This window comes from Micrasema longulum, unplaced genomic scaffold (assembly GCF_059751315.1).
Source record: "Micrasema longulum isolate JH-2025_06_02 unplaced genomic scaffold, ASM5975131v1 h1tg000171l, whole genome shotgun sequence".
NCBI classification, from domain to species: domain Eukaryota; kingdom Metazoa; phylum Arthropoda; class Insecta; order Trichoptera; family Brachycentridae; genus Micrasema; species Micrasema longulum.
Window position 1 is genome coordinate 202,546 of NW_028277376.1, and position 23,254 is coordinate 225,799.

Genomic DNA, 23,254 nt, shown 5'->3' on the forward strand with positions numbered 1-23,254 from the left:
ACGAAGGAAGGAGTATGAACCATTTTTTTCGTGACTTAACATTTTTCACTAGTCTCAGTTTCGAAAATGTCACCAAAGCAATGTATTTGGTCACTGGTGATTCTAAATTTGTGGATCTAAGTATCAATTGACTTGTATTTCTAAAATAAATTACAATGAACTTCCACCTAGAATTTTCAGTAACAAATAAGAATATTTGTTTTTATAGCAATAATATGTATGTAATTTTTTTCCTCTTTTATTTATAATTTTTTTTAGTTTTTTTTTTTTTTGTAGTTGCAAATTATTTGTACCTTGCCTTTTTTATGTGCAAGGTGTTATCGAATATATTTATCTTTAGGTTATATTCCGTTGACTTTAACAATTTTTACCGTAGATAACAATAATAAAAATAAAGCAGAATCAGAATAAACAAAATAACTCTAGAAATATTACATTAACAAATAAATAATCTTTAAAATTGGACACAAAAAAAAAAGGAGCTAGATACCACCATTAAATAACTTAGCCTGCTTGATCGTCCCTATAATGAATCGAACAGTCTCTCTTTGTGTACTTGGCTTCATTAACAGAATATCCTCTGATTTTACTAATGTCCGTACAATCAAAACTCTTTATTGCTCAACTGTTCGCCCTCTTCTTGAATATGCTTCCGTAGTCTGGTCTCCATTCTATGTCAATCGCATAAATCACATTGAATCAGTCCAACATCGCCTGCTTCGAAAAGTAGCATGGATGCTTGGATTAGAGAGAGGTAATTATTCTTATGCTGATATAGAGTCAATGTTAAATATTTCTAGTTTATAAAAACGTAGAACTAATATTGATTCCATATATATGTTCGGCATACTAAATGGTATAATTGATGTTCCATCATTATTGGGACAAGTAAAATTCAATATTCCGACTCGTAGATTGAGAAACAATAAAGTACTGTTCATCGATCAGCATAAAACAAACTATGGCCTTAATTCTCCAATGACCCGTCTTTGTCGTATTGTTAACTCAAGACAAGATCTGGACTTTTTTGGTTTAAGTTTACAACGATTTAAACGAGCACTAAATAAATAGTCCAGATCTTGTCTTGATGTCCCTTATGTTTGTCAATGCTTATTTTCTTCTTTTTTTAATGTTTTAAACTATTCTTATATTGTAATATTTAAACCCTATAAATATATACAACAATGTATACAACATTCACAATGTCCGTTAATAAATAAATAAATTAAAGTTCAGGAGCTCAGCTAGGTTATTAGTCGCAGCAATCCGAGTGTTTACTTTGCATTTAAGCTCCCACCTCGGCCTATCAAACATTGGACAGTATATAAGAAGATGTTCCACAGTCTGCTCAGTGATGCCATCACATGGACAGCAACTATCGTCTTGCAGCCCAAAGCGATGCAGATATTCCCTCACGCATCCATGCCCCGAGAGAGCCTGAGTTAATTCATATGTAGGCGTTTCATGCTTCCAAAATGTTTTCTAGTTACCGGGTTTCGTGTTGACCGATATCGTCAGACTGGTGGGAGACTTAACAAATTTCTGTCTTAAAAAGAAATGCAAGCAGCGGTTGTCAATCATGATTTTATACATTTTATAAAAAGAACTACCAACCAGCGGCCTCTGTTATAGTTTTCATAAAATTTAAATACATTTTTAATATAAAACTTTATAAAATTATAAATCTTTTTTATTGTACTTGTATTGTACCAAACAATTTTTAAAATTCATGTTATTCTTATAACTTAAATACTTAAAATTGAAACTCGTTTATATAATTATATAAAATCATGATTGACCACCTCCGCTTGCACTTGTATATAACATGGAAATTCTTTTAGGCACCCACCAGTCGGACGGTGTCAGTCAACGAAAAAAAATATAAATAAAATTTAAATTTTTATAATTAGTATGCAATTCCGCCAAGAAATTCAGTCAGAAAAGCTCATTCAATCGAGTGTTTTTATTTGTTTAAAATAGCGCACTGTTTTTTTCACATGCTGTATATTTAATTCATTCAATTAGCTTGTATTTTATTTGGGGCATGTCTATACTTACAATCTACATACATAAGGTAAGTGTGCCTTTCCGTGGTTAATCCCTATTATCGATACACCGGTAATAAATTGGTAACTATGCCACCTGTTTGAAGGTCGATACAAGCTCATCAGTACTGAAAATCAAATCCAATATCATAATTATATCATTATTATATGTATCCAAACTCATATCGGAGGAACACACAAGCTATGCAATTTTACTAGATTGTTACCAACGTAATTCACGGTTATAAATTTATGTTAACATAAGTTGTGACCGTTTTTTTTTTCAAATTTAAACTGACCTAGAAGAAGCGGAAGAAAACTTGAGACGTCAAAGGCGGAGTAATTTTAGAAATACAAAACTTTAAAAAATTAGAGCGCGATCCACCATACCAAGGATACGTAGGTATGGAAATGAATTAGAACAAATATTAGATATTTTCAATACAAATTCTATTCATGAATTAAAACGAATTCTAACTTGTTATTTAATAGAAAATTTAACTTTGTTTCCTGGAATACGAGATTTTTTATTTCTTTATTTAACGTGTTAGACATAATTTAAATTGTATATTGGTGGATTTATTGCCAAATGGCAACTTCTTTTAACCAACTGATGATGATGATTTCAATAAATAATGGTATTATTTAGTTTATTTAAGTTTTTTTTAAATTTTATTTTTATTTTTATTGTTAAAAAAACTTAGATTTTTTAAAATAATAATGTTGTATTATTTTTTTAATTAATATTATCGAGTTATTCTCAACTTAACTGTGTAATATTTATATTTAGAACACAAGATTTTCTCATGGTTATTGTTATATTTCATTTAGAGATGTTAGGTTTCTTTTTTTAATTTTTGTTTTTTGTATTATATCTTCACTAAATTTTTTCGTTTTAATTATTCTTTTATTTTTTACTATGTAATACATGTTTATTGTGCACTGCTGTGATTATTTCTGAAACTTATTATTTTTTGTAAAAGGTTTTTTGAACCGTTAATGTATAAATAAATTAATAATACGATACATAAAAATGAAAAAAAAAAAATCTTAGTTTAATAGTCTACTAACAATTTATTTATTTTTAAACCACTGAACTTCATTATTAGTAAATGGTTCCTTTTTATTATTGTAGTTGAATATTCAGAATCCTATTATATAACTGCTTTTTATAAACCCTACATTATTGTTTTTTATACATACTGTAGTATGATATAATATATTACGTATTATTGTGGTTTGGTAGAATATGTTTTTGGCTGTCTTAAAACAGGGTTACAAACCCTAGTTAGACAGTCACATTAACTTAATATTGATGCAATAACTTTATTTGTGAGTAATAAGGTAATCGAAATTCAACTATTTGTTTCCTCGCAACACGACACCAACAGAATTTATTACTCCGAGAAACTAATTGATTTTGCATACATTTTCCGGTTGTTAAATAAATTATTTTAATATTATGAAGGCAACTTAGAAACTTCATAGAATAAAACACGACAATGCCCATATCAAATTAACGAAACTTAAAAATATTTGTTTTAGTTTGAAACAAAGATAAAGCAATTATTTGTCCATGAGACTTTTTTGCGTTAAAATATTGCATAATGTAGCGATTTTAACGCGACAAATTCAAATAGTTTTCTTTATGGTAGTACTGGTTAAAACGATTAATTTTTGTTATTTTGTGTTAAGTTTGGTTAAAATATTTTTCTTTTTTACATATATTAAAAAAACGTATAATAACTAAATTAACTTCATAAAAAAAACTCGAAACAAAGTAATATAACTAAAAAACCATTTCATTGTAATGACCATTGAAACCTGTTTCTAAGCAGTGAGGATTAATAATTACTTCGTCTGTTTTGTAGTGATAATTTGATGTTTTATTGTTACGCTTTTATCATCATTGTAATTGTAATTTTTGTAATATTTTTTTTTACATATACCTAAGTATATGACTTAAAAACATCTTGATATGGAACCATTGATACCTTATTTAATTAAACGTCATTGTCTTGAACCGCCTTTGACAGTTTCATCGTGACATTTACCTTAAAACTTTTAAAACATCATTTCAATTGGTCTTCCGACTTTTAAACTAAATGACAAAAAGCATTAATCTATTGAACACCGCGCTTAAAGCTAACGGTAAGTGAATGTTCTTAATTTTTCTTTGGAATTGTTTTTACAATAACCTCCATCGCATAGTTTTTTAGAATAAGACATATTTTTCATTATAACCGACACAACGCTTGGCTTTGTTATGCGTAGCTCTACGTCGTTCACCATGGCAAAGACACTTAAAATTCTTTACTGTTCATTAGTGCGAAGCAACTGAGAATATGCATCACAAATATGTAATCCTATGTACAATGTGCAGATATCTATAGAAAATATTTTTTATAAAATCGTAAAGTTCATGTGTTTCCGGTTGAAACTTGAGTTTAAATCCGATAAATATATTTGTAAAATACATGTAAAAAAATACATGTAAAAAACATCACTTTTGCAAAAACGTCGAGAAATAGCCTATATAAATTATCACACACGACGTCGCGCGCCAGGTCCGAGCGACGGACACCAAGAGAAGCGTTTTGGCTGTGTTCGATGACACACGTTCTTTAGACAAAAACTTGATTTAATTTTAATTGTTACGATTTCATACTTTTTCGTAACTGCTTTATTTTACGGTTTACAAATTAGATTCCTTGAGTTATTTTTTTCTATTCGAATATATATGTCTATAGTGTTGCCACAACACTAACATTTAATTATTGCAGGCATTTTTTTTGTTTCTCGGCTCAATATTGGCGCAGTACTTTTTTTTCTTTTTTACTATTTACAAATATGTAGTTAGTACACATTGCATCTCATAAATATAGTTATGAGTTGAAATTTTCGATATTCTTACGTTATACATTTACGTATTGGATAATTATTTTTTTTATGAATGGGAACAGAAAAATAATTTTATCAAAAATCAGAGATAAATCACCAATATAATAGAAAGTTTACCAATATGCCGCAAATTGGGGAAATCCTAATACAATATATTTCACACACTCTTTACGTTTCACTCTCGATAATACAGGAATATTCGGGAGTGAGAAAGACGATTTCACGCGTCACATGCGCGAACAACAAAGTTTTTAGTACTTCACCCAGACGCCAGTTAGTTTTAGTAGCTATCTGGATTTCGTTGAGGATGGTTCTTTCGTCCGCCAATGGTTTTTTCATGTTTTTAGCAATTAGATTAAAAATATTATCACTTTTGACTTCAACTGTAAATAATTTCCCGTGAACATTACGTTTTTCCGATATAAAATTTCTAATTTTTTGCATGTGTAATTAGTACACAGCACCGCAACGCGCTGATGTTTTTAGAATAGTAAAGGGAAATGTTAAGTATGTATATATATGTATTATTATAAATATGTAATTAGACACTATAAGCATAATTTAAACAATGTAAATTAAAACTTCGAAACGGGTTGTGCCTAGTAAGGTATTCATGTTGAGAAAAAAAAGTTATATAGTTAAACAACGAAACTCTTAAAGAACTAGAACATGTGACTTACCTAGGACTCACAATGGACAGACAATTAAAATGGACAAAACACATAGACGGACTCACTAAAGTAATGGCATCACCACATAGCCTCTTCTACAAAATTAAAGATTTTATACCAAGAAAGGATAAAATTATGATGTACGAAGCCTATGTCAAAAGTAAATTGAGTTACATGATCGCCTTCTGGGGAACTGGTAGAAGACAGACATAACAAGAATACAAAGACAACAAAATAAAATACTTAAACTAACATACAACCTACCCTACCTGACCTCTACGACTGAACTGTACAAAAAAACACACCAGTTTGACATAAACTACTTGACTAAAATTGAGACCTTAAAAATTGTGCACAAAATAACACTGGGAAACATACAAGACGACTACATAATATTAGTCAAAAATGCTGACATACACAAATATTACACCAGACAACAACACTTTCATATTGAAAAAGCAAAGACAAACACAGGACAGTCAAAAATACTACATAATGGACTTAAACACTACAACGACCTACCTTACTACTTGAAAACTTTTACTGGAGACAAATTTAAAATCCATCTGAAAAAGCACATGATGACTGAACTAACTAGACTAGATGAGACATAAAATGACTAGACAATATTAAATTTCTAATGTAACCCTGACGGGTTTTTTAAAATTGTAAATAAATAAAATAAAAAATATGTGTATGAAAATATTTTTTTTACGCTTTTATAGCTCAGTCGATCATAATTTATAAACACGGTACAGAGTAATTTTTATTTCAAATACAGGTACATAAAATATTAAATTGTAAGTCTCGCCATGGATAACAGAGCATATAAATCAACCCCCTCCAGACAGCTTGATTATAACATCATCCACACATTATTGCAAACTGATTAATGTAGGGTAGATTATAATCGATTGAAAAATTAATCAAGGAACCTTGATTGCAATACAAAGTTCTACTGATCGGATATGTATCTTCCGATGAAATGAATATTACGAGAACATTAAGCTTGTTACCAGTGATTTATTTTGTAACTATTGAAAACGCGGGGGTTTCAATGGATTGGAATGTAGCAAACCACAATTTCTAAGCTTGGCAATAAACTTAATTTCTGCGATTAAAATGTGTTTTTTTCTTTATTTTAAAGAACAAAGAATAATTTACTATATGTATCATTCATATAATTAAGAATAGTCTAGAAACCGCATACGCACATCAAATAGAAGGCGACTAAACTACTCATAAATGAGTAGGTTTACGTTTTGACCCATTAGTTTATTCGTAAACGTCGCTCAGTACGCAACTCCTGATTTGAATTCAACTATGCCGTGTTGTGTCTTTTTAAAGTGTTGTAATACTACTAGGATCTTAAAGAAACAGGATGCAATCGTATTTCATGTGTAATTAGTAAATTAATGTGTATTTAACAAATGCATTACTTAAAAAATTAATTATTTTTCTATCTGTCATATTGTCGATGAAACAAAATGAACACTTCCTTAAACAAAATGAACATAAAAAAATGCCAGGGTAGTATTTTTTTTTACTCTACTTTGCTCATCTAATGAGAGAACTAATAAAAATTGGATTTTGGATTAAACAACTCTATTGTGGGCATTTGACTGACATTATCTTTAAAACATCAAATATTATTTAACATGATATAAAAATGTCCGTTTTATGTAAAATAAAATTTGTTTTACATTTGAAGTTTAAATTTCATTAATTCAATTACTCTTATTAAATGAGCCTTTACTTATCTACTCTGTTGTGTCAATCAATATTTCCGCGCGCACAATAATATTTTAAAGAAATCAACAGATTGATTTTTTTACCTTACATTTGTGTTATAATTATATTTTTCCCATCGTGCAACATTACGCGGCGGCATCACGAATGCGCGCAGTGAAAGTGAGGGATAGTGGGGAAATTATTGGACACAGTCCGATGTATTCAAATACTCGCATGATTCTACGCTCCTTCTGGACTATTCTTAATTTTATCGTATCATTATTCATTTTGTTTTTTTTTTTTTATTTAATAATATTTTTATTTTGCAGGAAGGAGTTTGGAAGGACATATCTGGTACTGGGATCTCTCTATATTCTGGTTATTATGACGACAGGACACCAGATCAGCCCTTCATTAGAATTCTCGCAGTTACCAATGGTAATTAGAAAGCAATATAATAATTATGCTTTAACGAAAGTTTTTTTTTTACATTTTGTGACAACGGTATTTAAATTATTTTGCATAATTGCCACAATTGTGTCGTTTGATTAATGTCGTTATTTGCCGGGTTTATGATCTGGCAATCGATAAGCCAATGAAGCACTGAAACTTGAATTCGACACGAGTTAAATTTTAAATATTTTTTCGTACATTTAAAAAAGTCTCGTCAAGCAATTAAACATTCGAAATTTTTAAAACAAATCAGCAGCCCTATCACAATGGCCGCACTTATTGGTAATTACCATTAAGTGCGGCCATTTAAAATTAAAATTAAAATTTCTCAAGGGTTTTAATCGAAGTGATAAAAATCATGATAAATATCTGTGATTGAGCACCTGGCTGGGTTAAATGATCTTTTAAAAAGTGGTGTCGCTGGTTTTCTCCATACGTTTATTTTCTTAATTTATTAACCCAGTACATGAAACTAATAGAGACGTCGGAAGACCTATAAATATATTTGAAAAAAATTGTATCTAAATTCTTTTTTTTAATTTTTTTAAATTTAAATATTATGATTTTACATTTTTACAATTTAAAAAAAAAAAAAATGTTTTATTTTTTACTAAAACTAAAATCCCACCAAGCCACTTTCTGTAGCTTGTTGGTGGAGATTATATTTATACTTACATAATATTATTTACATTCATAAAAACAACGAATAAAATATATAAATTAACAGTCGGGAATGTACATGTATATACAAGAAATAATATATAAATTTATTTTTGAAATACAAGAAAATATTTGAAAAATTAAAATATTTACACTTAAGCTACTATTCATTTATAAACTTTTGATCGAGTAGCCACACTCTTATTTTGAATCGACTAATTATTATAAACCCGAATTTTTGTCTGTTTATTTGTGTTTCTTTAGCGTCGCTACAGAGCTACCGATCGACATGATTTTTTGCTTAGAGATACCAAGAGAGATGACAAGTGTCATAGCAAAAATCATCTTAAAATTCTCAGTGGAAAACTGAATCACCATGCTACGTTGCCATAAACGAATGGGCCATCGTATTTCTTGCACAGAAATAGTTGGAGAACTGGCCGTCGATACAGGCTACTTTTTATCCAGAAAAAATATATCAGTCCATTGGAAAAATATAGCCAAATGACAATACTAATTAATTAACTCATTTCTTTTTAACACCACGCGATCGAAGCCGCGGGTGAAAGTTAGTAGATAAATATTTTTAATACTAGAATGTAGGATCGTTCTGGTCCTATCGCATACCACATAGTGCTTGTGAACCTATTGATGTCTTTATTACATTTGCCGGGACTAGTTTCCACGTCACGCCACGTAAATTGACTCTATCTCCTTTTTCGGCGACGGGTAATGTCACTCGGAGTACAAACGAAGAACGTTGATAGATGGAGCACTCCACACGTGGACCATATCTCTATATCCATACAATGCGATGGAAGCCTTCAACTTGACAGCTTTGCCCTAAGGATGTCAACTTCGCAGACGAGAACAAGGGAGAAATCTGAATAATTTATGGGAATATATTGCGAGGGGATTTTTGTAATTGGTTGAAAGGGACTGCGGACAAAGGCTCTATTCATCCAAGAAAAAAGTTACATAACTAAGGTTGACTTTGGAGTTATTATAAATACCAAGTCCCAATAAATTATTAGAAAATATCTCATTACATACGAATCCCATATATAGACTTTGTCCATAATAAGAAAGAAACTTTAATGACATAATTTCCATAGTCCTAATAGCTGGACTTACCGACCTACTGCTAGGATGCACATTTTTTGGTTTTTTAAAGGTATCAGACCTGCTAGCAGGATGCGTTTTAAAAAAAATATTTAGTACGTCTTTATTTCTCTAAGAAAATTTTTGATTCATCTTTCTACCAGCAGTCTAGGCCAGAGGTCGGCAAACCACGGCTCGCGAGCCTTATGCGGCTCTTTGGCCACACGCGTTTCACCCTTTGTTCGATTAATTTCGTCTACGGGTTCTAAAGAAGAACTTTTTTAGATTATTGCCACTGAAAAGTTCAACACGTGACTGGGATATTGCAAACGTTGTCATTAAACGCGTAACGAAACATCATATTAGACTCAATAAAACCGTTTCAATTTCAACAGATACGGATGGGGCAAAAAGTGTGACCGGATAGATTTTTTTTTTTTTCTATTTTGAAGGCAATAATTAATCTCTTGTTTACCGTTGCATCATTCATCGAGAAACGTTTTGTGCGCTGGCGTGTCCAGAAAAAATATTTTTATGCTCAAGATTGCCATCACAATTACTGTAGCTAAAGCTCTTTGTCATCGCTAATATGAAAAAAATATAGTGTAAATGGAGAGCGAATACGCAGATTTTCTACCGCTTATGCACGTATCTTCCTATAAAGGTACGTTGGTTTGCTAGAGAAAACGTTTAAAATCGATAAGCAATTTGGCTCTTGAAATAAATTTTAATTGTTGTCCCGATGACCTTGGGCTTGTTTGAGTAATGAGTTTGCCGACCACTGGCTAGATAAAATCAGAGGCCAAAATAGCTGTGAGTGTAAGACGTGGCGTCCGCGTATAAGCAAAAGAACCGGGTTGTGATCAACTCGCTGCGACTTTTGGTGATGAAGCACCATCCCGATTCACAGTGTTTCGCTGGTTTTCTGAATTCAATCGTGGTCGCACTTCGTTACAGGACGGTTTCGTGAAGGTCGTCCAAAATCGGCTGTTAGGCCAGAAAAAAATCGATGATTTGTCCGAACTGATACTGCAAGATCGTCATATGACATACCGTGAGATTAAGGCATGCTTAGGCATTATTTCAATCGCATACATTCAATATTGCATGAACATTTGGTCGTCAAAAGGATTTCCTCGCGTTGGATACCGCATAATTTGACAATCGCTCAAAAAAAAGCTCGTGTCGATTGATGCAAACAAATGTTCAAAAAATTCAATCGCGGTGATTCAAAAGACGTCTAGAGGATTGTGACAGGTGATAAATCGTGGATCTATGCATATGAACCCGAAACTAAACAACAATCGACTGTATGGGTCTTTCAAGACGAGCCAAATCCAATTAAAGTACGAAGCACTTCGAAGCAAATCGTCGCCTTTTTTTTCGGAATAACTGGACATGTCGCTACCGTTCTATTAGAGCAACGTAGAACGGTCAATTTGAATGGTACACCACCATTTATTTGCCAGGAATGTTTTAAAAAATAAGGAAAACCAATTGCAGAAGACAAATCATTTTCGACCACGACAATGCAAGCTGTTACACATCAGCTCAAACGAGTGAATTTTTGAGCATTTAAAACATCGAATTGATAGGTCATCCACCGCACAGTCCTGATTTAGCAACCAATAATTTATTATTATTACCGCATATCGAAAATTAATTGCGAGGTCAACGTTTTTCGACGCCTGAATAAGCTGTTGATACGTTCAAATCACATGTTTTGGAGGTACCTCAATCGGACTGGAAAAGGTGCTTCGAAAATTTGTTCAAACGCATGCAAAAGTGTATTGATCTTCAAGGAGAATATTTTGAAAAACCATAAAGCCATTTTTGATTATAAATATTTGTTATTACTTGTCTATCTCAAAACTTAAGTAGCAACCCTTGTATTACCATAGTATTGTGTACACAACATTAACTTTTTATTTGATTTTATTTTATTTTATTTGGGAAATCATCAGTTCTACATACATATTTATAGTAAACAAACAGATATAGTGTATAAACTCAGAACTTATAACAGATTTCCACATAGTATACAAAGTTAGTAAAGAAAATATATTACATATCAAATAAATACATATAATTTATACATATAAAAATGTTATTTTCATGTACTCGTAAATATTTTTCAATAATCAAAGAATTTTTTTATATTTATTTTAAGAACATTAAGTTACTGTAAATTGGGCGGGATTAGGACAAGAATGCTTGAAGAGAGTAAAATAAACCAATAAAAAATATATATATAAATCAATAAATCTATAAACTCTATTAAATCTATAAAATAAAATACATATATCTATAAACCAATAAAACGCAACTATTGAATTACTAATGCCCTATGCATTGTTGAGTGCGGACAAAATATTGATATTGACGATATAATATATAGGTACGAGCATATAATGTATTACCTTCCTTGAACTCGGACATCATTTTTTAATATTTTTTCCGACAGGAAAAAGCATTGTTAGCTGTCACCATTAAGATGTAAATCAGTTCTCTGACGTAGAAGGGAAGTAAAACGATTAAGTGCAGCAGATAATCCTCCTGTGGATGTGTCTATGTTAGACATTGCCTATCCTGTATTATTTACTCTGAACGTCCTACGAGAATTATCGCGGTCACGTATTTCCATTTTGAGGCCGGCATGAAGGAACTGAGAGCCAACCAATGTTAGTTTACTGCGCTATATAAACTTGCTTACATAAAGGATGCCAAAGGGGTAATGATTCCTAGTTTGAAATAGAGCAATCTCTTAATCTGTCTTCATTGGAGAGACGCAGAACTGAGATGGACGTTATATGCATTTTCAAAATACTTAATGCTATAAGTGATGTCCTATCTATGTTGCAATCAATTTTTTTTCACGTTCCCAACCATGTCACCAGAAGTCGACATCTCTATTTGAGGGTGTTAGAAGCAAACTTAGAAATCTCCATTGAAGGAGTTAAGGAGATATTCGCGAAAAACTTTGAAAAAAGAATAGTGAGATTTCTAATTTAAATTTGTAGCAACAGAGAGGGATTTTTTTTTGAGAAGGTAATTTTTTTTTATTTTTTTTAAATTTTATTTATTAATTTACACGCCCTACGGGCTTTTACATATATTAGAAATTACATTCAAATGCAGCAGTAATATGAAAGGCTTGGCATTTACAGGGCTTATGACCTGTCATTGACTGGTTGAAGTGGCCACTTTAATCATGCCGAAGATAATCTTTGAAAAAATGTATTTTATATAGAGATGCAACCGTCCGAACCCCTAAAAATGCCTAGTTTTATCTGCCGTTTTTTGACGTACGGAATAAATACAATATTTTTTTTAAGCAAACGTACCGAAGCGTACCGACAGAAAATTTTATCTGATTCTGTTTCTTTAAAAAATAAATCGGTTCAGTTTGGGGGGGCGGAAAATGGGAATGAGAAACCTCTATCTTATAAATTTTAGCTAGGCATAATCGTTGCGACAGATCAGTTGTTTTTTTACAGTGTTCTGGGGATCTGCGGGAGAGTGACAGAAAACCATATTCAAATACCTATTCATCATTGGTAGGAAGAAATTATTATTTGGCAATAAACCCGCCAATGTGCATATATGTGTAACAAAAAGTTAAATGAATATGAAAAAACCGGCTGATGAATGAATGAATACAATTTGTCGCCATTTTTCAATTTGAAGGAACGTTGTTTGATCTTATTTACCCATCACTCTTTCGATTTTATCATCAGTTTTACTTTGCAACTCCAGGATAATTGACTACAAATTACCCTTATGTGGTAAAAATCGTTAATTAAATTTTTAAAGCACTCTACTTGATAAATAGTGCATTAGTATAGAATAATGTCGGTGCACAAACAAGTCTTGTTTGCACGTTTTAATTAGCAATACATACACCGCGCCGCCATAGTTAGGAACATCGCGAGTCTACAGGACTAAGTTATTTATCCTTTGAAGGATATTGCCGATTGAAAAGTAAGAGACGTCGCGCACAATAAAAAGCACACGACAAACGATTGAATTGTCCCTAATATTAAAATGGTAGATTGTGTTTTTATTTTGAAAGGTTGTATAAAAAGTATTTTATTTTATTATTAAAAAATGCATTTTTATTTGTAGAACCATCAGCTACAATAATAGCATATATAAAAATAAAACGAATAACATATATACCAATTACAGGTTTTCACAAGTAGCACCACATTGTATTATCAAAGTAAACAAAATCCAAAAGAAAAGATAGATATATAACTCGGAAAGCAAACGTCGCAAGTTATTATGATTTTTTTTAAATAAATCTATGTTTAATGATTTCGCAATTGTATTAAAATTCGTGAATGTTTGCCCATTAATAGATGAAATAAGAGATGTGTGAAGAACAGGGTTATTTCAGAGAACTTTTGGAGGAACATTATTTGAGAGCTTGGATGGTAATTCAGGACTTCAATTGAACCAAAGGCTATTTTAAACAAAAAAAATATCTCAAACAATATGAAGACACAATGTACGCAAAAAAGCGATTTGCTTATGAATGTCGATAAATCGTTTTTGAAAGGGATAAAAATATAACTAAATGTGAGATCAGTGAGAACGGAGATATTTTGAATCAGGCAGAAAAATTTGTGTATCTAGGAAGTATGTTTACTAGGGATATTGAAAGGAGGGTGAGTGCCGGGAACAGGGTGAACGGTGCACTGAAATCTACTTTAGCAAACAAATGTTTATCGCAGGAGGCAAAACTAACAGTTCACAATGGAGTTCTAGTGCCAACTCTAATGTATGGGAGCGAAGTATAGAATTAAAAAAGTAATTATGAAAGTAGGTTAAATTCTAAGGGCGAATGTGTGGTAAAACAATGTATGATAGTTGCACAAATTTCGAGGTCCGTGAACAGCTAAAAGGATCTACGATGCGAATGTTGGTGGATGCAGAAAACGAGGAAGACCGAGAAAGACATGGCACGATCAGGTCCATCTAATACTTGAAGATGGACATGTCAAGGGTAGTAATAATCGGCGTGCGTGCATTAGAAGATGTACGAATGTAGAGGAAGCGAGGTCTGTATGAAAAGACAGAGTGATAGGGCGCTCTATCCTCTCTGCCTATCCCTACGGCGAAACGGCGTGATGGTTTGTTTGTTGTTGTGTTTGTTTGTGAAAAATATGTCAGGTATTTTTATTTTCATTTCTTTTATTTAATTTTTCTAAAAAATATGACGTTTTCCCAAAGGTAGTTGTAGCAGATGTTTTTCTCGTATTATTTTACCACGAATTGACTGTTAGAAATATAACGTAAAAATAAAATGAAGTTGAGACTTGGCGGTAATAAATATTATAGAGTGTTTCATCCTTCAGAAATAAAAAAAATAAAAAAAGCAAAACACGGATAATATATATTTATATCCATGGAATACATTTAAAAAAAATACTTTTAGTTAATAGTTGAAGTTGATAGTATTAAGTTAATAGGTAATAATTAATAGTTAGTAGTAAATAATTCATCGTTAATAATGTAATGACTTATATTTACAAATAAGTTATTAATTTAAAAAATACTTGGTACACTCCCACTTATTTATTTTGACCAATTAGCGCTTTCACCCTCTAATGGGCATCTTCAGACTGGTGAATATTATACAGTGTATGGATAATTTATATAAAACTAAATATTATCTTAAGTGTCGGTACATTTAAAAATAAGTTGAAAAAAATACAATACGCAATATTGCAATGGAACAGAGTGAGACAAATGATCGAAACACGTGTTGGCGGTGTACTTTAAGAGGATATTCTATGTTATGAAAAATATTTATTGTTTTATTACAATGTACAGGGTCTAACTAAGTGGGCTAATAAGGGTGAGTTTTTAAATTCTATCTGCTGATTTATTAAAATTCTATCGCTATTATTTTTTATCCTATTTATTTTAAAAATTTCTAATCTATCTAACTTTTGACCTTTATGTCCTACATGTAAAATTTTTATGTTTTTTTCTTTATCAACTTATATGTAAATATAAGTTATTACATCATTACAATGGAATTCCATCAAGAATTGTCAATATATAATTTAAATGAAATCATCGTTAATAGTTTACATTATACAAACATTTGTATTTACCTCGCAATGCTTTGTGGAATAGTCCTTAAGACAAAAATAATTAATCTTGTATATAACCACTTACCAACTTTTTATGTCTACAAGTTTCGAAACGAACCAGTCTCTTCGTCAGGACACCTTTTAAACCACCAACATGCAAAACCCACTATACACCTTCCCCATAGTTAATGCACAACATATAAAACCAACGTGCCATGTATTTTAATAAGCAACCCTTACATGCACCGATTAGGTTATGAAAATATTTTATGTTGTGGGAGAAACAGTTGGAAAAATGGGGAAAGGACAAAGGGAGGGGCGTGAGTATAATAGGTAGGACTTGATAATTTACTACTACTACTACTACCATCACGCCATTTCCCCGTAGGGGTAGGCAGAGAGAATGGACCGTCACACACGCCTATCTATACATTCCTAGTTTCTTCCACATTCATATATCTTGTCATACATGCCCTTCGGTTCTGTCTACTTTTGACATGACCAGACTTAAGATTTTGGTTTATCTGATCATGCCACGTCTTCCTTGGTCGTCCCTGTCTCACGTCGCCGTTTATTTTCGCCATATATACTTGTTTTACCATTCTTTTGTCGTCCATTCGTTCTACGTAACTAAACCGTCTCAGAGACCCTTTCTTAATCTTATCGATTATACTTGACTCAGATTTACACTCTCGCCTGATTTCATCATTCGTAACCCTGTCATACATTGATTTCCCACACATTCGATCGCATTTCAACCGCGTTCACTCGGCTTTCATCCTTCCTCTGCCAGTTCCATGTTTCACTTCCATACATAAGTGTTGGGACTAAAACTCCATTGTGCACTGCCAGTTTAGCTTCGATTGACATATTTTTATTAGAGATTACTGTGCTTAGTGCTCCGTTCATTTTGTTGCCCGCATTCACTCTTCTTTCAACATCGTGTCCTACGTTCATTTTAATTATCATAATCAAAAGATCGGTTGATTTTGCACGTACTTATCCGTATGTTATTTATTCAATGTTTTTCTGATTTATTATTGGCACAAGATTCAAGACGAAATGCTGAAAGGCGCGTGCGCGATGGGTTTAAATGTTTTCCAAAGGATAAAAAACAGATATATTTGTTTATTACGATACGTGTTCCTAAACAACTGCCTACAATTAAGAACACATCAATACTGATGAATTACAATTTGCCCAATCAACCTTTACATTTAAAGAGGGATTTAAAAAAAACAAATAAAATTAAATGCAAACTAATCTTCGCGTAGCATCTCTAAAGGTGAACAAAGAAACAAAAAACTACCTACTACATTTACGATTATGAATAAGTAAGAACAGTATTTTTTTCACACATATAAATGATTTCTCATTGCTTATTTTCTATCAGGGTTTTGAACTTGAATGCATAAATTAATTTTCGTTCAATTTCCAATTCAGCAACATATTTTTTTTTCTAGTACAGGATAGTGATAAGATCTAAATTGATATTGTTAAAATGCTAAGCGGTGGGTGATAAATAAATATTAGAACATTGTTTTTTTGTCACTCTCTCGCAAACGCCTCCGCCATACTGCGTTTTTATTTTTAGAAAGAGTATCAAAATAAAATATCTGTGTCGGTATTTTTTACGTTTTTCAAAAATAGTCATCATATTTAAATATCGTAGGCGTAGGTCCGAAAACAGCAGGTAAAACTGGGCGCTTTTGAGAGTTTTTGGATGGTTCTAGCTCCCATAAAAAACTATTTATTGAAAAATCAAAACCTTGAAGACACGCTCATGGTAAATACATCTATATTGTGTAAAAAAATACTGCTTTAGTGTCATAATCCACGGTGAAAATTCGAGAATACGTTTTTACGAAGAGAAGACAGACCACGTTTCCTTTTAAACTTATACTAAATACCACACTAGAGTCAAACTAGAGGATGAGTGACGGGATCTATCACAAATACTTAATAGGGAAATGCTGTCAATCAAAAAATTTTTTTTTTTGCTAATAATTAGTGGCATAAAAATATACTTAGATTTGTAAATTTGAATTCCCGCAAAAACGGACATTCCATTGGCCACGCCCCTAACACGTCGTGGTTCATGATTATTTGTTTCTGGTCATTGAAATTTGTTTAGAATATTATCACGAATCTTGACGTCACAACAACATCAACAAATCCGGAAATTACAAAATTGTTTTCAATTGTTGCCTAGTAGGTGAAATGGTTCAGCCGGATGAATCTCACCCATATCATAAAAGTTTTAGCTATTTAAAAGTTGAGAAAATGTGGATGTTCAAAGATAGGCAGAATTAACCAATGACAGATCATAAACCTTGTAATTGCTTTAACTTCCATATTCCCTTCGCAAATATTTTTTATTTCTCACCGTTGCAAAAAATAGATACATTAAAAATTAGTTCACCCAAATACCGTGTCGCCTCGTGTGGATTTCTATGACCGGTGTGAAATAAGCAATTACTGACTGGTTTTAGGGACCATCAAAGTGTTTACTTCGCCTTCAATCTACCCACATTACTCATGCATGAGCGAGCATGGAGTCGTGAAAATATTCACATAATTGTATTTATTGTACAAGACGGGTATATTTTTTTACACTAGAACTATTATTATATTGGGTGTTAACATAAGTTTTGTATATTTTTTTCCAAATTTAAAAATTAGCACCAAACGTAAAACAAAATGGCAAAGATTCTACATCATTCGAAAGGAATTTTTCTGTTCTATAAGATATTTATTGAAAGATTGCTAAATTATAATATCTCCCCTTTAGGACGAAAACGACTCAAACGACGAAAAAACTAAATAGTCAACTTTTTGGGAAATTGCAAAAGAAGAATGTAAACTGTGATACCTTCGTATTTTTTTATGTAAGCACCAAATTTTGAGTTAAAAATTATACTGAAGGCTTTCAGCTATGAATCTATGAAAGAAAGCGTAAATAAAACATATTTAAATAAATTAATAAAAGACATTTATTTAATAAGTCATTATTTATTGGATTTTGAATCGGGTTGTGGTCCCATGGCTAGTGATGCGGACTCACGACTCGACGGACTTTCTTATACTGAGTTATTTACAACTCGTTGAAAATGCCCCCAAAATCGAAATATTTATTATAAATATTATTGTAATATATTCAAAATTATATAAACTCTTATAAATAAACAACTAGCACAGTGTAAGTCACTCTCCAAGTTAGTCTCTTTTTTTGAAAAGTTACAGTGATAACATTTACTAGATTTATAAAAGTAGTTATGTATAGAATTTTTTAAAAACATGTACCATTTATGAAATTTATTGATAAAAAAAAAATTTAAAAAAAAGAATAATAAAAACTCAAATATTTCCTTTTTAAAAAAAAAAAAACAAAACAAACAACAGCACTTAGATAAATAAAATAATTACATAATTTTTTGGTCAGGTCAGGTCGCCAAACAAATGCTTTTATTTATTCGCGAAATGACATTAACGTAAATAAGTCACTAAGATTATCGATAATTTAAATAATAAAATGAAATTAGCTTAAATAAGTCACTAAGATTATCAATAATTTAAATAATAAAATGACATTCGCTTAAATGAGTCACTAAGATTATCGGTAGGTCGGAACGAAAAAATCACAAAGCTTAATTGATCATTTCAATATTTAAACAAAATAAAGTAAACATGCCATTTGTATGGGAATAAAATCGACTAAACCGGCTTTCGGCCACTATATATTTGTCTGCGTTGCGTCCTTTACACAGCAATGTAAACACAACACTAATTGCGTCGCTTCCATAATCCATAATGGCACGGAATCTAAATTATCTGAGTAATAAAGAGACCGATGTTACGGTTTTGCCCAATTCCAACCCGAATGTTGCGTTGTTTTAAATGCAAAAAATGGATAATGTTCATTGAAGTCGTTTTATGATCTTAACTCACTTTAAGCTTTTTTTTAGTTAAGTCGTTTTCGTCCTAAAATACATATTATGTCATTTTTTAGGCATCATTCTTTAACTCCTGTGGGGCTATGACGTCACATAACATTGATACCATAATATAATATATCTCTCTGGTTTTTCAAAAATAATTATGTCTTTTTTTGCAATAACATACCAACATTACGTTTTTATTATTGTAAATTATGGGAAATAGATTATTTACTAGTATATAAATGTAAAAGTTCTGTTTATAAACACCAGTTATTAAAATATCTAGTATTTTTCTTACACGACGTTACTGCACTGCTTGCAAATGTATTTTTTAGCAGTCTTTTAAAAGGGTAAAATAATCTCAAGCTTCTTCATTCATAAATCTAATTGAATTGTTCGTGCTTCAACGCTCCGCAACCAGTAGTTAATATGTAGAATCGTACACGTTTATTCAGATCATTGCGTGCTCCGGATCGATATTATTTTCTGTTCGGCCAATGCCCACATTGCCAGAGAACTTCACGATAATCACTTTGTGAATAAATTGCTTCTTCGTGGAACAAGATAATGTTTTTTTTATTCATCGTGCAAAAGAGCATTAAAATAATCGAGCTGTTTGTCGAATCGAGTATTAAAATTTTGATAGTACAACATATAAAAGATTATTTCTCAATATTAGACGTAAATATTTATTATCGAATTGAAAATTTAAATCTCTGAGTAGCTTAGTTAGCACAAGGGACAAGGTTTTCGTTTGTATGCCACTGAAAAGACAGCAAAATACGATTTTTACTGCTTTAGACCAGTCATTACTAAAGTGGCCTGTATCTATCCCCAGGGTCGATTTCACATGCAAGGGGCCCATGCCAGTGAGAAAAAAAAATGAGGGCGCTTGAGATATAAATGAGGGTCCAGGACAGTGGGTCAGTTAAAAAATTGGCCGTATTTAGCGCACATTTGTTTTCGAGTTTAACCTCTCGGCATCAAACATAGGACAATCGTGTAATCTATGAAGGACGTCCTGAGAGATTAGTCCGTCGCAAGGACAGCAATTATTATCTCTTTTTTCCATTTTAATAAGTAATTATAATATAAAAAAAAGATCCTTTAGCCATTATAATATATAAGTTACATGTATAGCATAACAATCAACTAATGGGCGCTAAAAATAAACAAATTTACTTTTTAAAATTATGCCTTTTATTTTATTGTGTATTTTATTTAACATTTATTTTGATGAACGTGTATCGTTAAGCAATAAAAATGCCTAATTTTAGGCGTTTTAAAGTGACTTATAAATTTCGGTTTCAGCCAAAACTAGCTAAAATTCGGTTTCGGATTCGGTTTTGACTGAAAATCTTGTTTCGGTCGGTTACTAATAATTAAAATATTTAGTTACAGAGATAGAGAACATTTTAGAATAAGGTATGTGGATGTTTAGGTATTTGCCCGGTATTTTTTTTCGTTGCTGCATTATTTCATTCCAAAATATCTCAACACGTACATATTTATATAAAAAAAAACATTTATTATATTTTTCCTGAAATCATTACGTTTGTCAGCATCACAAAAAATGCCGTGATTATGCTTCATCAAGTACCGAATAATAGTTCTTAGAACCGTCTTGAATCTCCTTCTGTTTCTTTGTCGGCAGATAAATATTTAGCTGGGTTGAATACTGTTAACCCGAATGTTTCGAACGCGTTGGGGTAGGGAATTCCTAGCCAGCAACCCCGGCATCTGTTAGCTGAATTCTGGAGCTTCAATGCAGAACAATGTTCGCTTTCAGGTTTGCCGTAAGCGATACCGGGAAAAATATGCGTAGTGTAGACTTTATTTATTCATTTTATAATCAATATTAAAGTCTCGATAAATGAATTGCGTCCCTAAAAAGCACAAAGTATCAACTCGTACGTTGAATCAAATGTGTAATGTTTTATTTCATTTTAACTTTTTGTTCCAGGAACACCAATCGAGGAGCTGGGGTCGTTCTACTGCCAAACGTGGACATCGAATGCAGAAAATGGTTCTGCGGGAAGTCTGGAAGTCGTTGAGGCAACTGTTTCCCAGATTTGGTGGAGCGAATGGGATCCTGCGACAAGGGATACTGTTACACCTCTCCTTATATCCTGCGCATTGACGTCTCCAAAGGCAAAAAGTTTTATCACAACAGTTACCGAAGATCCTTGTGGAAAAAGTTCCTTCATTTTAGTAGTGAAACCATCAGACGTTAGTGATTTCACAAGAAATTTTACAGTGTGTGTTAAAGACATGAGTTTTCAAAATGATATATCTCGAAGACTTGTTGAATGGTTTGAATTACTCAAGCTTCTCGGAGCTGAAAAAATTGATCTCTATGTTAGTTATGTTACGCATGAAGTTAGAGATGTACTTCAATATTACACTAAGCAAGGTATCGCTTCGGTTCGTGATGCTCCTCGTCCTGCAGCGGCTACGCTGTGGCAAAGAAGAAGAGACCATCTCTTAGCATACAACGACTGTCTTTACAGGAATCTGCGAACATCGAAGTACATAATCCCATTAGATATAGACGAAATAATTGTACCAAGAAGCGTTCAAAATTGGAGTCAGTTACTAGACGATTTAAAATTCCTCGAAAATGAACCTCCTGGAGCTGCATCGTTAGCTGTCAGCAACGCTTTCTTCTTTGATTCTTTTAATGAAGAATTTACCACCGTTCAGACAAATAAACTCAGGAGATCTTTGTATATAAAAGATTCAAAACTGAGAAGTCAAAATAGTTTAAGAAAATTATTGATGAAGGCGGATATAAACAGTGTAAATAATACTTTTGGAAGTATCGAGACAATTATTGCAGAAGATGGTGACAAACACGATGAAAGGAATTCGATTGATACTCTTCCTCATACTTTTAAGCATCTTCAGCGTTCTGCGTATGTCAGCCCAGCTCCTGAGTATAGTAAGAGTTTCGTGTCAACTTCCAGGGCTTTGACAGTATTCAACCATTATGCCCTGAGTTCTTTGGCTGGAGCAGAGCGTGCTAGGGCTGTACCGACCTCTAAGGCCCTACTCCACCACTATAAGGCCTCTTGCCAATCAGAACTAGTAGACTGTCAACTTTACACAAACCTTAGTGTGAAGGATGACACGCTACTTCGACTCGCCGGTGATTTAGTTGTTAATATTAACAAAGTCCTTAAAAATATCTAGTCAATTTTTTAGAATAAAGAATTTTAACAATATTTCTGTCTTTTATTTAACTGATTTCATGCTCAAATGTTTAACCATAACAACATAATTTAATACTTAATTACATACATAATCAATCGTTTTCTCAATTTATGAAATAAAGGTCAATCATTTTAAGCTTAAGCATTCATATTAATTATGATTCAAGTTAAATATTCAATACAAAACTTACGATCAGACATTTTACAATGGTCACCTGGATGATTATTTATTTAGGTCTTTAAAATCATTGAATTCTTATTTCAATACTTTATATGTTTTATATAATTAATGTTTTTTGAAGAAATTTCTTGATGCAAAAAAATGTATGATTTCGAAAAATTCCGTTCTTTTTTACTTTGTTTAATTTGACCAACGAGCAAAAATTAAAATGTTCAATCAAATCTGTAAAAAAAAGAAGCATAATTTTTTTTTCATCG

The 23,254-nt window shown here is 31.9% G+C and overlaps 1 protein-coding gene across 1 annotated transcript in view; it reads left to right on the top strand.

Annotated features, from left to right (window-relative positions):
• Nucleotides 1–22,828, top strand: part of LOC148284001 (uncharacterized) — a 42,593-nt gene extending 19,765 nt beyond the window's left edge. Inside the window, exons 2-3 of the mRNA XM_088242848.1 lie at nucleotides 7,678–7,786; nucleotides 21,568–22,828. Of these exons, the coding sequence (XP_088098974.1) occupies nucleotides 7,678–7,786; nucleotides 21,568–22,796 (1,338 nt within the window). The 3' untranslated portion in view covers nucleotides 22,797–22,828. The remainder of the gene's footprint in view (nucleotides 1–7,677; nucleotides 7,787–21,567) is intronic.
• Nucleotides 22,829–23,254: the final 426 nt, after the last annotated feature.